This window comes from Thalassophryne amazonica, chromosome 21 (assembly GCF_902500255.1).
Source record: "Thalassophryne amazonica chromosome 21, fThaAma1.1, whole genome shotgun sequence".
NCBI classification, from domain to species: domain Eukaryota; kingdom Metazoa; phylum Chordata; class Actinopteri; order Batrachoidiformes; family Batrachoididae; genus Thalassophryne; species Thalassophryne amazonica.
In genome coordinates, this window is record NC_047123.1 from 40,434,053 (window position 1) to 40,450,090 (window position 16,038).

The 16,038-nt window shown below is 40.3% G+C and overlaps 1 protein-coding gene across 3 annotated transcripts in view; it reads right to left on the reverse strand.

Annotated features, from left to right (window-relative positions):
- Positions 1–1,331: 1,331 nt before the first annotated feature.
- The window catches only part of cdc42bpb (CDC42 binding protein kinase beta (DMPK-like)), a 138,721-nt gene continuing 124,014 nt past the window's right edge, over positions 1,332–16,038 (reverse strand). For 2 of the 3 annotated variants that reach the window (XM_034162580.1, XM_034162581.1), the window contains exons 34-37: positions 9,848–9,965; positions 6,472–6,580; positions 4,650–4,705; positions 1,332–1,848 (exon numbers count right to left, since the gene is read on the reverse strand). In XM_034162580.1, coding sequence (XP_034018471.1) covers positions 1,726–1,848; positions 4,650–4,705; positions 6,472–6,580; positions 9,848–9,965 — 406 coding nt within the window. In that variant the 3' untranslated portion in view covers positions 1,332–1,725. Of the gene's footprint in view, positions 1,849–4,649; positions 4,706–6,471; positions 6,581–9,482; positions 9,720–9,847; positions 9,966–16,038 lie in introns of all 3 variants that reach the window. The other variant, XM_034162582.1, reaches the window with a different exon arrangement.

Below are 16,038 nucleotides of genomic sequence, written 5' to 3' on the forward strand. Positions count from 1 at the left end.
TAAGATTAGGCTTAAAACTTTCCTTTTCGCTAAGGCTTATAGTTAGGGCTGGATCGGGTGACCCTGGACCATCCCTTGGTTATGCTGCTTTAGACGTAGATTGTGGGGGGGTTCCCATGATGCACTGTTTCTTTCTCTTTTTGCTCCGTATGCATCACTCTGCATTTAATCATTAGTGATCGATCTCTGCCCCCCTTCACAGCATGTCTTTTTCCTGTTTTTTTCCCTCAGCCCCAACCAGTCTCAGCAGAAGACTGCCCCTCCCTGAGCCTGGTTCTGCTGGAGGTTTCTTCCTGTTAAAAGGGAGTTTTTCCTTCCCACTGTTGCCAAGTGCTTGCTCATAGGGGGTCGTTTTGACCGTTGGGGTTTTTCATAATTATTGTATGGCCTTGCCTTACAATATGGAGCGCCTTGGGGCAACTGTTTGTTGTGATTTGGCGCTATATAAGAAAAAAGTTGATTGATTGAAGTTGATAAGCAGCTGAAAATGAATTAATGAATCATTGACCCTGCCCAGGCAGCACGGTGACTTAGTGGTTAGCACTGTTTCCTCACAGCGAGAAGGTCGTGAGTTCAATTCCCGTGGCCTTTCTGTTTGGAGTTTGCATGTTCTCCCCGTGTTTGCGTACGTTTCCTCCGGGTGCTCCAGTTGCCTCCCACATCCAATGACATACGGGGTAGATGGATTGGAATCTTTAAATTGTCCGTAGGTGTGTCTGTGTTTGTCTGTTTGTGGCCCTGCGACAGACTGGCGTCCTGTCCTGGGTGTACCCCGCCTCGCGCTCTAAGGGTGCTGGGATAGGCTCCAGCCCCCTGTGACCCTTAAATGGACTAAGCGGTAGAAGATGAGTGAGTGAGTGAACCTGCCCACATGAGCTTCGTGCTGCCAGTGTGGGTAGTTTCCAATGACACCTTGTGGTGATACAGAAGAAGGTAAGGCTTTAAAAAATGTACTTTAAACTCAAATCACCTCTTAATTAACAAAGCCTTTTTTTCTTGGTGTTTTTTTTTTTTTTTTGGGGGGGGGGGGGGGGGGGGTGTGTTAAAATGTGTCAAGGAATTTTAGAAAATATTCCAATTCAAAAGTCAGTGACTTTTCTTGCTGCTAAAAACAAACACTCTGAGGAAAGATTGTTTTATTTATTTATAGGCTAACACTTCAAGCAAAATGATTCTTAGAAGCAGTAGTGTATGAACCTGACCTTTAACCCCAGGTGTCAAAGGTCAGAGATGAAACAGGAAATCATCACCAACACAAAAAGACTTGTTTGCTTAAAAAACATCTCAGACTATGACAATGTGCAAGTTTAACAAAACTCAGTGTTTTTTCTTGTGATTTAACACACAGCGCCCCCTGCTGACAGCTTCAACTGCACATTATAATAACGCGATGAAGCGATTGACAGCAGCAGTATGGTCCCATAGTGTCAGAAAGCTCAAAGTTCAAACAAAGCGCCCAGCAGAGGTATTTCCCAGCGTTCCACACAATTTAAAATAAAGAGATAGGGCTTCCATGGCCCTGCAAATAAAATACAACATTTAAAACAATCCTGCCAAAATAAAAGCTCAAAAAAGTAAAAAAAATACCAGACTGCCACCTCATTGGTTCATTCACTGTGCTGGCTCCTCCCTCTCGCCAATAGTCATGTGACACGGAGAGCAGAGGGCGTGGCTCCAGGAAGTAGTGCTGCAGGTTTAAGGGGATAAGGGGACTGTGGGTGCGCGTCAAGGGTCAGTGTCCAAGCTGTCTAAGGTCAGCTGACTGCGGTGAGGGGAGTTTGGGCTCGGGGGGCTGCTGGGGTTAGAGCTGTTCGAGGGGGTCGAGTGTTTGGTAGAGTCAGAGTCCAGCTGCAAGACACACACACATACGCACAAACACATTAAATCATACAACAAATAAACCTGCAAATAGAATTCAATTAATTACAGCAACAACAACAAAAGGCCACACATGAAAAAATATATAAAAAAAAACCAAACACATAAAAACTGATCCCGGTGATCAGTTGACAGCTCTGCCCCTTTCTTCATCCGAGTGTCCAGAACGTGCAGCCTCAGATCAGATGATACGATCACAAAATCAATCATCGAACTTCAGCCTACGGTGCTCTGGTACCATGTTCACTTATGGGCATCCTTTTGTTCGAACATGGTTTTGGTTATGGGCAGTACACGACTAGCACAGAAGTCCAACAACAAATGATCGGGTTTAGATCGGGGAGGCCGTTCCTCCCAATCACGCCTCTCCAGGTGTCTCTGTCATCCCCCACCAGAGCGCCATACAAGACTCCATTCTGGGACTCTGAGAAGGCCAAATATTCCAAACTGCTGTTCAGTGCACACAAGTCATATGAATCTCATCACTGACAACAAATCGATACACTACCAGCGATACAACACGATACATATAGTGATACTGACGATGCGATTCACCCCAGTTCCCGATTCGATGCGATATGTATTTGATGGTGATTCAATTCCTCCCAACGCGATACGATTAGGGATGGGTATTGATATATCTATGCCATTATTGTTTCCGCTTATTGATCCAATTCTTTATCGATTCCCTTATCAATACCTCTTGTGAATTTTATGTGTACTAAAAATAGGCTTTACAGGTTTTCTATGTCAACAACATTTTATTGAGTCTTAAAGTAAATAAATATTTGTCACAGATCCTTGATCTGGACATAAATAGAAATAAACAAAATTTGTAGTTTTTGTCAAAAGCATTTCTTTTCAAATATTAATGACCTAACCCTAACTCTCCATCCAGGCCTGGCTCCAGATGGTGGTCCCAGGCTTCCTCTGGGCTGGGTCATATTTCCTCTGCCTCGTGTTGTCATCTTGTCTTGTGAACCATTCTTAGTCTGGCCCCTTGCCTGAGACCAATTTGCCATGGGAGACCCTACCAGGAGCACGAAGGCTCCAGACAACACAGCTCTCATGTTCATAGTGACCCACAAACCTTCTCCACCACGATAAGGTGATGGTTCTCGGAAAGGCAGACACAAAAACACAATAAAAACGAGGGATGAGTGAGTACACCACTGTCTGTATCTGTTCAACCATCTAACTTATCTGTAACCATATCTGTACTTGCAGTGGGCGGGGCCTAAAGCAGAAGTGGGCGTGGTTTAACCTGAAATGGGTGAGGCTTAAATCAGTACATTAAGTCTGAAATTGATATGGATTGATCAGAAGTTGCAATATTTATTGTTTATCTGAAAACTATTTACAGAACAGTCTCAAAACTGAGATTCAAATCAATGTTTTTGATCACAAAAGTAAGAACTATTTACTATTTAGTTTTTTATGAACTCAGAACATTAATATTCTTAAGTGCATGAATGAATATTTACAGAACAGCCTCAGAATTGAGATTCAATGTTTTTGATCAAAACAGTAAAGGAACTATTTTACAGAACAAGTTTTTTATAGACTCACAACATGAACAGTCTTAAATGTATGAATAACAGAACAGACTCAGAATTGGGCTTCAATGCTGTAGGAAATTATGAACTCTTAAGTATGCATGAATGAGAGTCGTCATACTCAAGACAACTTTCTTTTTTTCATTTTATGATCAAACTATGATTGTTTTTCCCCAATTATTTATTTATTTTTACTACCTAACGTTCTTGGCATTCCCCCCCCCCACACACACAAAGTTAAACAATACTGATTAAAGTCTGTGTGTGTGTGTCTGTGTGACTGAGTGACTGTGTGAGAGGTTGTTCGACTAACCAATTTATTTTCATGAACTGCAGTGAGAATGTCAGATACTGCATGTAGCTATATTCAATAAAAATATTAATATAGGCTACTTTGTGTGTTCAGCTATTGGTGTGTGTGTGTGTGTGTAAGTGCTCTGAAAGACTATTTTTTAATGATCTGTGTGAACTTGTTGATTTATGCAAACATCCAGTGATGGCAAACAGGGAAATAATATGTCAGCCTTGGTCACTGTATTCTTCTCTAAAGCACCGCGTTCAGTAGGAGCAAAGTTTTCCAACTGACTTTATATCACCAAATCAAATGAAGAGCAAACAAACAAATCAATCAATAAATAAATAAACAACCAAAGTGGAGGCAGTGACCGACACAACACAAGCTGTTTTCAGCTCTGTCTTCTCAAAAGCACCGCGCACAATACAAAACAAGTTCACCAAGTAACTTTAAACATCATACAAACCAAAAAGAGGTGAGCTGAAGAAAACTTAAGGAGTACTGAGAGAGAGAGAGGGAGAGGGAGAGAGGGTCGAAGCGGCTGCAGAGACGTGTGTAGGGAGGGGCGGGCGCTGTGTGTGACTGGCCAATCACAGAGCATGAAGACAGTCAGTTAGCCAATGAGAATTTTCCTTCAGCACGAGCACAGATATTGATGAGTTTTATTCGTATCATGCTCGTACTCGTCAAAAATGCTTTACCTAAGCCGGATACTCGTTTCAGATGAGTATCCGGCTTAAAACAAAAAACAAACAACAAAAAAAAAGAAAAAAAAAAAACAGAAAAACAATTTAAACACACACACGCACAACAGAATTTAAAAGAGCCATCAAAAAATGCACACACACACACACACACACACACACACAAATAAATGGAAAATAAACACTGAAATTTGTGAAGAACTTTTAATGTGTCACCTCGCGTTCTAGATCCTGGTCTGGCTCCGAGATGCTGCGAGCTCCACCCCCAAAATCTGAACCAAAATAAATAAATAAAATCAGAAGATATTGGTATCACTGATCAAGTTTTGTGAAATGTTAGCATGCCCATAGCCACCGCATTCATGATGCATGTCTGTTCTAAATTTAATCTCATTCAGGTCAAATTTAGAAAGGTGCCAATGCTGCACGTCACCACGTCCACCCACCACACTGCAGAACTGCTTTGGGTCCTGGTGTGGTGTAATGACTTGCCAAAGACAGATGACGAGCCAACAACAAACTTCTCATGATGATATTGCAAATGCCAGAAGATGGTGTAGTGCAGATAACAGTTAACAGATGTTTAGAGGGAAATATGTTGTGTGCAAAATGTACATTTCTCTTATGCCGCGTTCACACCGGACGTCAAGCGAGTAACGGCGGTGAAAGGTTGCCATGTAATCCCTATGGAAGGACGTGTTGTGGTGCCACAAAAGTCCAAGCCATGCAATGCGACACGATAGACGCGAATAAAGCAATTTAGAGCGATTGCCGAGTTTGTGGCGTTGCATCGCCCTCCTCCCCAAGTTGAAAAATCTGAACTTTTTTGTCTTGTCGCGCTGCGATGACCAATCGGGGACTGGATATGTAGTGACATCGAGATGTCTGGAGTTTATACTTGATGTGGACATGTCCTGTCTCTGGCAATCAGCCTGTGAGCAGGACTTTTGTCCCTTTTGTCCTTTATTCATTTAACACAATTATGACAGAGTTTGAGGGGAGAGCGAGGAACTGCAGCAGCAGCCAGTTTTTTTTCTCCTTTGTTCACATGTGCTTGCAAACGGGACAGGAGGTCCTCAAACTGGGTCCTGGAGAGGCAGAAGTACCGCTGAAAGTGGCCGTCACCCAGACGCAGCTCCTGCAGCAAATAATGAATTTGTGGCATCCGGTGTGGACGCGGCTCAAGCAGAGCGACACAGCAGGAGATAGTGGCGCGTCCATCACCAGGCGAGGGATACAAATTTGTGGTGCCACGTGGCGTCCGGTGTGAACGCGGCATTATACATGCAGATAACTGCTGGTAATCTCATCCACATAAAATCCTTAGAAGATTGCCCTGCATCAGTAAAAAGCTGGATGTCCAGCAACTTCCTACTTTTAAACTCTGATGAGACTGAAATGATGGTTCTTGGTCCTGTGAGACATCAGCATCAATTTGACCAGTTAACGCTCAGCCTAGACTCATGTGTCATACATCACACTGACAAATTGAGGAACCTTGGGGTAATTTTTGATCCTACAATGTCCTTTGACCTCCACATTAGAAATATTACGAGGACTGCTTTCTTCCACCTGCAAAATATAGCAAAGATTCGTCCCATCCTGTCTATGGCTGATGCTGAGACTCTGATACATGCATTTATCTCTTCTACTGCAATGTTCTATTTTCTGGTTTACTGCAGTCCAGCATTAGAGGTCTGCAATGGGTTCAAAATTTTCTGTATTTGTATTAATTGTGTCTGTAGCTTAGGATAAGCAGAGGGTCGCCCCTTTGAGTCTGGTCTGCTTGAGGCTTCTTCCTCAAATCATCAAAGGGAATTTGTCGTTACCACTGTCACCTGTGTTCTTGCTCTGGGGGTTCGTAAGGTTAGACCTTCCTTGTGTGAAGCGCCTTGAGGCAACTTTGTTGTGATTTGGCGCTATATAAATTAAATAAATTAAATTGAAAAACTCCATGCAAGAAAAATCGTGTTGACCAGTGTTATGAAATGAGTCCTGTTGACACTGAACGTGTTGGAGCAAACGCTGGCTAACGTACCTGATGCAGTGCGCGTGATGTGCGTCTTGGTTCTCTGTTGCCGAGAAACACTGGACAGTGGGCGGGGCTTATCTTTAATTGACTCATCCTGAGAGGAAGGCATCACACTCTGTGCACACGCACACAAACAGGAACAGATTTACAACCAGAACAAGATATGTCCAATTTAAAACAGACAGAGCTAACAGTTAGCTATTGTCTCCCTTCTGACATTAGCACAATTTATAGTTAGCTTGTATTTTCACAATAACATGATGTCCCTTTATTCTGAGAGTAGTGACAACTGAGAACATGGTGCCATTTTGGGGCCAATTGTGCTTAACTACGGAACGAACCTTTTATGTTTTCAACAGGTTTTTTTTATCATTTAACTACATACAGCAACAGATCCATGTACAGATACTATCAAAATAAATATAAAATAGTTAAGCTATCAAATTTACATGAATTTACAATTCGTGATGTTTTATTCAATTAATTTAAAGCCTGATTTATGCTTCGGCAGCTCTGTAACTCCGTGTCATGCAATGACGTGCTTGACAGTTTTAAGGTTCTCCATTGCTGGATTATGCTTTATTCTGGATTAATCTGACCCTCAACAAGCTTTTCTTTCTACAATCATCACCTTCAATTCAAAGGTTAGGTGTACAATTTCCTCTTTTTCCAACTCCGTGTTGTGAATTTGCACACTTTTCTACCAAATGTATGTGATCCCGAAATGTAATCAGCGTGTGCACTGCAACAACTGTTATACTGTATAGTGCCATCAAATGGTTTCAGAAGCTAAAATGACAATGAGAGGAAAGAGTGAAAGCAGAAAATCAAATCACTGCTGTGTCTGATTTAACAGGTGTACGTCAAGCTGCGGGTCCGAGCCTGAGCATCGTGTGAAAAAAAAGTAAATGGTTGGGTTTTTAATCATGGAAACAACTCCGGTCCCACAGGCGAGGGGTTTAATGGGAATATACATTGTGATTGGACGGGACATTTTATCCAATGAGAGCAAAAAAAAATCTGTTATATACGGTGTTTATTACATGGAAAACATTACAAAAACTTTGGGACTTTTTCTGTCCGGTGACTGCGAATATCTGGTTTACATGATGATGGTTTAGGCAGGTTTTACTGTACACGGGACTGAACAATAAATTTAACAATGAAGTCGCTTCCATCCCACACGACTAACTTTATTTCTCCAAATTTTTCTTCTGTTTGGATCTGAAGGGAATCTGTACATCTTGAATCCCTTGTTGTGTCCATTTGTGCATCCAAATGCACAACAACCCAACATTTTCAATGAATAAATAAATAAAATTGCTGGATTTACAAGCAGATAGATCAACAGCGAACTATATTTTGGCCCCAAGATGGCACCACGAGTCACGTGACCGTATTTTCCCCCGGCTCATCATGTTACTACTGTCTGAATTAAGGGACTCTAATCACACTAACAGAACTGTTAGCATGAAATACACCCTGCTTTAGTATGACAGCATAGGAAATGTTAGCAGTAGTGTTGTTAATGTACACGTTTGTCAAAATGTTGATAGTACCATATTAGCATGACGCATAATTTAGCACTAGCAAGTTACAATGTTGGACAGGACCTGCTGTCCGTATGAAGGACTCCAAGATACCAAAGATGCTGAAAGAGGGGCAATGTAAACCTGGAAGACCGTGCAAACGGTTCCAAAATGACTTAAAGCCGAAGCTCAAAGCCTGTGACATTGACAGTGCTACCCGGGAAGTACACGCCCTCCATCGGCCACACTGGAGACAGCTGTGCACTGCTGGCAACAAGGTTTTCAAACAAAATAAAGTACAGAGTGTCAAAAACAAATGAAGGTGGGGAGAGCAGAGTGTGCCATCCGGACACTTCATCCTGTGCAAGATCTACAGTAAAACTTTTTCCTCAACTATCACCCTCTGTCCTCACATGCTGACTCATAACCATCAGCCTGTTGCCTACTCATCTGTCAAGTCCACAGGAGACAAACCGTCATCATCATTAGCGTCGTGAATAGACTAGCATTAGCATGTATTTATAGTAGCATTAGCACACCGCAGCAACACATTAGAACATTTCTTCATCTCTTCTGGGTGTAATTTCACCACAGCTCCACTGGGGGGCACCACCTTCCAATAAATGCCACTTCTGTGGTTACATCACTATGTTGTCAACCATTGTGATCAACATGTCTGCCTGTGAGTCACACAGAGCTACAGATAACCAGAATCAATATAATGAAGTTAAAGTTTGAGACTGTGCTCTGCTACGGCCGCCATCTTTTGAAGGTCAAAATGTGTATAGTGCCATCAAATGGTGACAGAAGCTAAAATGACAATTTTCATTAGTTTTTGTCAAAAGTATTCCCTCAAAAACTATTCAATCAGGAGGTAAAGTGGAATTAATAACTCAAACAATAATCACTTAAGGCATTATGAGCATGTTTCAAAAAGCGTCATCAGGAGATGATACCCCCCCCCCCCGTGTACCACAAATCAGTAATACAAAGTATTAGGTGATCACCCAAGTACACCCTTATGCTAAATATGAATGAAATTGGTCAACTAGTTGAGATATCGCGCTAACAAGCAAAAATGGAAGGATGAACAAACAGAGGGACATGATGATCACTACCCCCCCCCCCCCCCATTATTTCATATTGGGGTGATAATAAATACAGTGGAATTTTAATCTATAATTTTGGGTTTTAATCTCATTTTACCTGTTCATTTAATATGTAATTAAACTTCCAAGTACATGAGATTATCTTTTTTAAACTTAGAAAGATTAGAACAGTTTGCTTATATGGATTCCAAGACCCTTTAAAAAAAAAAAAAAAAGAATAGAATAGTCTTTATTCTGAGTGTACCGGGGGAGGGAGGGAAGAGAGCACCCACCTAAGATGGCAGCCTGACAATGGGTTTTAGGGGATGGGAAAGGCAGCAATGGTTGCTGAGAGTGCGAGTGTGTAACAAAGGGTTGACTGACAGAGGAGCTGGCCTACCCTTCCCAAAGAGGAAGTGGAGGGAGAAGAGGAGGAGGAGGAGGAGGAAGGCTGCATGAGGCTCGACTGGGAGCAGGAGGAGAAGATGGAGTCTTTGTGTAAAAAAGCTCCAGCTGATGCCGACGTCATGTGATAGATGTGCTCAAAGTTAGAGGGGGAGGAAATGAGAGTGTGGTGGGAGGAGGAAGAAGATAAGGAGGGGGATGGGGAGGGAGACAGAGAGGTCAAATCACAGACCTGAAAGTCAGCAGGGAGGTGGGAGGAGCAGAGAAAAGAGGAGTCACTGAAAGTCAGATGATGTCAGAAATCAGAAGGAGAAGATGCTGGCAGGAGGATGAGGAAGTGGAGAAGCACAGAGGCGTTACCAGAGGGAGGTCCATGAGGACCTGCATGCCGTCTCCAGGTCCCATGTGAGCCACGTGGTTAAAGTTTGTTGGGTTGGAGATCATCTTGGACCTCAGCTCTGGATCCCGAAGCATCTCCCTGATCACACGCACAGAGGTGATACCAGCACAAATTGGAGTCACTGCCAGCACGCTGTAAGTCACTGGAAGATTTTGTTGAGTCACCGTTATTTGCAGTGGTGGGCACAGTTCTGCTAATCCGCTAACCACTAATTACTGAAGCTAACATTTTCGTTAGGGGGTTGGCTTTTCAGATAACTTTGAAAACCATCAGTGGACCAATTAGCTTCCGATAAATTTAGTTCCTATAACTTTTAGACCGCTAACATATTTGATGGTTGACAACATAGTGATGTCACCACAGAAGTGGCGTTGTTAGGTGGTGCCCCCCAGTGGAGCTGTGGTGAAGTTACACCCAGAAGAGATGAAGAAATGTTGACGTTCTAATGTGTTGCTGCGGTGTGCTAATGCTACTATAAATCCATGCTAATGCTAGTCTATTCACGATGCTAACCCTAACCCTTTTGTAGCAGACAGACAGCTATGAGTGGCAGTGCTCAATCCTCTGCCAGTAAAGGAGAGCTGGCTACCAAAGAGAAAGGAATAGGGAGAAAAAAATGTTCTTTTTTTTCACATCATACAGACTTGCAGGCATATCACACGAGTCTTGCACAGGCAGACAGTTTTGACTTATGGTTAAAATTTTAAACAAACTAATTCCGGACAGGTTATTGAAATTACCGTCACCTCTGTCGTTTTACAAACTGAAAATATCAGCTATATGTTTTAGTTTTAAAGTAATACACTAATTTTGAAGGTTTTAGCGTTTAAAGACACACATGCCGCAATGCATTATGGGATTTGATCGATTTGTTTATTTAGCACAAAATAAAACTCATACAAAAATAACGTATATATAAAACAATAAGAGAGAGAGAGAGAGAGAGAGAGAGAGAAAATACAAGTAATATGCAAGGGAGTGGTGGAAGCCAAAAAGGCTTATAGAGAATCCACTCCAGAACAAAGCAAACATAACAACAGAATTACACCATTTTATCCCGATTATAGCAAATCATTGTAAATACTCCTGCAGGATCTTTGCTTTTAGTCCACTTTTATATGTATATAAGTGATAGATGGATTCACAAGATGTACGCCATGATATCTGATATGATGCCTATAATGAGTCATTCTATGCAAAGGTAAATGCAAATGTGCAGCCTGCCTGGTTGGATAATTATGAATTTGATGGTTATGCACAAAATAATATTTAATGAAGGTTGGCCACTTAATATCACAGAGAGCTCTGAAAACAAACGTACAGGTCAAGAAGATATTTATATGGAAGACATTTAAGAGCTGCAATTTAAAAAACAGAGGTGCACTCGGAGCACAAGGTTTGGAATGAGTACCTATTCGAACAAATTTTTTCTGTATAAGAAATATTTTGTTTATATAAGTTGCAAAGGTACTTCCCCATACAATATTACAATAACTATGGATAAACTAAACTATAATATAATGTTAAAAGACATTTGTGATGTACTAAATGTCTTATTTTGCTTATGATTCCTATTGAGTTGGTTATTTATTTTAACAAATCAATATGTTCTTTCCAAGACAGTTTCTCATCTATCCACACATCCAAAAAAACAACAAAAAAAAAAACATGTAGCTGAGACCCTTGATATTATTTCATTATCAATGCAAATTTTAATTAAACCATGATTACATTTTTTTATTGCCAGCAAATAACATAAAATTAGACTTTATATTTAACGATAATCTATTGGCTTTGAACCAGGTTGAATAATTCAAAAGATCGCCATTTAAAGTACTGACCAAACTATCAATATCTTTGCTGGAAATAAAAAGATTAGTATTATCAGCAAACAACAAAGGGAATGTAGTAGTAGAAACAGATGCAAAATCATTAATATAAAATAAAATAATATAAAATAAAATAATATATAAATATATATATATATATATTTATATATATATATATATATATATATATATATATAAATATATATATATAAATATAAATATATAAATATAATATATATAAATAATATAAAATAAAATAATAATAATAAAAAATAATGGTCCCAAAATTGAACCTTGAGGTACTCCACACTCTATACAATTGATATCTGAGTCCAGATTTAAAGAAACATACGGTTTTCTCTCAGTAGTTCAATGATTATTTTCCAGGTCCCTTTAATATTGTTTATTGATTTTTGAAAATTATCACTTAAGTATTTCCTCTTTGTAGCCCTAAGAAGAGTAGTGTATTTAATTTTATATAATTTATAGGTTGATAAATTTAAAGGTGAAGGAGATGATAAATATTTTTTATATAACTTGTTTTTTCTGAATAAGGATTTTTGTAGTCCCTTAGAAAACCATGGGTTTTGCTTTTTGGACGTGTCACCAGATAATTTAATGTTTGGAAATGATTTTTTTGTAAGCTTCATTGAACATTTGCATGAACACCTGATAGACTAAACTGGGATCTGTTTCCATATATATTTTTTCAAAGGATATGTTCTTAATTGGTATCTTAAATTTAATTTTATTAGTAATATTGAAATTTCTATAGTAAGTAACTGACTTGTTATTTGGCATACGACAGTTTTCCAATTCCACAATTTGAAATATTGGAAAATTATCTGAAATATCCCTTAACAATATTCCAGATTTCATTGCATAATTTAAATTATTAAAAAATATTATCTATTAATGTAGCAGAATATTCTGTAACTCTTGTCGGTTTGGTAATTGAGGGAAAGAAGTAATTTGCATGAAGATTTTTTTTTTTTTTTAAATCATTCGTTCCACAATGTGTTTCCCTATTGAACAAATTTGAAAAAAACTGGTTGAAGTTCACAACATCTGTATTTGGTGTCCTATAAATACAACCAATGATAATTTTTTTTGTTCTACTATCAGACAATATTTCTATGAAAATTGATTCAAAATCAGATTCACTTGAATGCATAAGATCAAATCGGACATTGAAATCTAGATTTTTATGTACAAATACTGAAACTCCTCCTCCAGACCTTGATTGTCTGACAAGGTGAGTAGAGTTATAAAGTGGCAATTCATATAAGCCAGTGTCTTTACACTGCTCAGTCAGCCATGATTCTGTAAGGGTGATGACAGAAAATTCATGATTCAAAGAGGATATAAAATGTATCAACTTCTCATAATTTTTTGGAAGACTGCAAATATTTAAATGTAATACTGAAAATGTTTTATAAGAATTAGGATAAGATTGTAGAAGGTGTTTGAATTTGAGTTCGTCATAATAATCACATGAATTAGGGTAATTTACATTAGAGAAAAGTTCATATCAGAATCAGCTTGTAATCTGAGTTACATCATCTCGATCAAGTTCAAAAGGGTTGAATAACAAGGTCTCGTTTACAGTGAAGCCATCGTAATTATTAAGATGCCTTTCAAACTCTTCATTATTCAGTGAAGAGAATGGGAACATTAAGCAACAACTTTCACAGATCCATGTACAATCACACATTTAAGATGAAATACACTTTTACAAAGAACAACCAATAACTGTAAACCTAATTGCTTCTGACATTTTATGCATTTGTTATCACTATTCATGGAGTTGATGGACAATGAGTCCAAAATCATGTAGGGATACTTAACAAAAAAAAAAAAAAAAAAATGCATGTCACACCTTTGTTGGCTTTGTTGGTCGACGGGTGATAAAGTTTGTCAAATCTTAAATATGTAATGTCACCTCGTTGTCTTGCCTCTTTCATTGCTGGAATCAGCTCTTTGCATTTTTGTCTCACAGCTTCAGAAAAATCTTCATTAATGCAAATGCTTGATCCCTTTAAAAACTTTGCCTTTTCCAACACAGCCATACGATCCTTATGCCTCAAGAACTTTACCACAATTGGTCTGGGTTTATCACCTTGTCCTGTTTTATTACCACTGCGATGCACACATTCCATTTCAATATGCCTTGGATCTAGCTTGTTTTTCAGAGATGATCTTCCTAATCTTGTCCTCAGAATCAGACCATTTCTCATGTTGAGACTCCTGAATTCCATCAAACACCAAATTATTCCGTCGAGACTGATTCTCCAGGTAATCAAATTTGCTAACCACATTGTTGTATGTGGAATCAAAAACAGACATGTCTTTTCTTATTTCTTTACACTTGAGTGACAGATTATCAGAAATTAGCTTGACATCATCAACCTCCTCCTGAGTATACTGAAGGCTTACTTTAAGGTCACACAGATCTTTTATAACACCATCTAGTCTTTTGTTGAAGGAGTCCATTATTATCTGAATAAAACCTTTATAGGTACCTTCCGGCTGTTGCAGTAGCTCCTTAAATGAGACCATTTGTTGATCCAGAAGATCCCGGACTTGAGCGGAGGTGATAAAATCCTCCTCAGATTTTGCACGCTTAGGTGGCATTTTTGAAAAAGTGTTTACAGGTCACCTAATAGCAATGCCAGATGGCTTCTGCTGTAGCCTGGGCCGGGCCTGCTGGTAGCCGGCTCACCGCTATAGCCCAGGCTGGGCCTGGTGATAGCTGGCTTGTGCTGTAGCCTGGGCCAGGTCTGGTGGTCGATGGCTCCTGCAGTAGCCTGGGCTGGGCCGGACTAGGTGGTCGATGGCTCCTGCTGAGGCCTTTATACCGTGTAAGAGCTCGTCAGCCCACCGTCAAGCTAACTGCTCAGTGGCAGGCACCGAAAAATTTTGCCGTCGGTACTTGCTAGCCCTGTGTTTAGGGCTGTCCCCTCCGTGGCAGCCCTCAGTAGCTCCGTTACCAAAACTCATCCGCTACGCAGTTGCTATTGGAAAATGCCGCCGTCCGCGTTCGTCAGCCCCAAAACAGCCATAAACCAATTTACAGTTATCATGGGGCAAAAACAAGAATAAACTAGGACTGCAAGCAGTCATATACGGGCCCTCATTCCGCACAACTGCCTACCCAGGGCAGTGCATCCCCTTGTGACCAGATGTGGGCATGTGGGTATAGGGGCAATCATACATCATACAGTAAAAATTTCAAGCAAATCACACAATGCCTGAAGGAGTTATGACATGTTGATGGTTCATCCACTAGGGGGCAGTCAATGTACAAACAGAGGGGCCAGGTGTGTTCAGGGGCCAACCGTGAGCACACATGTGAAGTTTCAAGTCAATCAGGCAAAGCATGAAGGAGTTATCATGACTCCTTCAACATAGAGAAAAGCTTTCGATAACTTTTGATCAGTATCGTGTCTGGATGATCTGGAAGAAATCTGAAGTGCATTGGACAAAATCCCTAGGAGGAATTCATTCAAATACAACGTGTGGAAATCACCCCAAAATGACAAGAAAATTCAAAATGGCTGACTTCCTGTTTGGAGTAGACCCATGGTGCCAGAGACTTTTTTGTACGTCTATGCCCGACTTCCTGTTTGGAGTAGACCCATGGTGCCAGAGACTTTTTTGTACGTCTATGCAAGTCACACGTGTACCAGTTTTCATCTCCCTACTCCAAAAAAACCCCTATGTGGAGGGGTTTTTGAAAGTTTCAAGGGGGCACTATTGAGGCATTTTGCCCGGCCCATGGGCGACGCCACTATGAATTGTACGAGGTTGTCGTGCTCGACCTGTGTATCAATTTTCATGATGATATGACAAAATTAAAGCCGTCAAAAGGAAGAAGGTAATTTCATGGCGAATGGGCAATATCTGGCACGACGCCACACGGAAGCCGTTACTCGTAACTTCACGGCGTTCATCGCCTACGTTCACCAACTTATTCTGCATGTTTTAGAAGTGGAATGAAGTTGATTGGGTTAAGTATGTGACATCAGGACCTCTTAAAGTAAAAATAGGACATTTCCCGCTGCCACCGGTGGGCACTATGGCGGAGGTGGGAACTTAATATATGTAGACGTTCAGGGCGGAGCCCTCATCATGTCCAGCAAGTTTGAAGGATCTACGATGAAGTATATGGGCGTGACAGCCGTTCGAAATGAAACGGCGCCCTCCAAAAAGCTCGCCAAAGTTTGACGACCCCTAGCAGCCACGCCTTTTGACCTAATTAGAATCTTTTGATAACTTTTGATCACCATTGTGTCGTGATGATGTTGACCAAATTTGAAGAC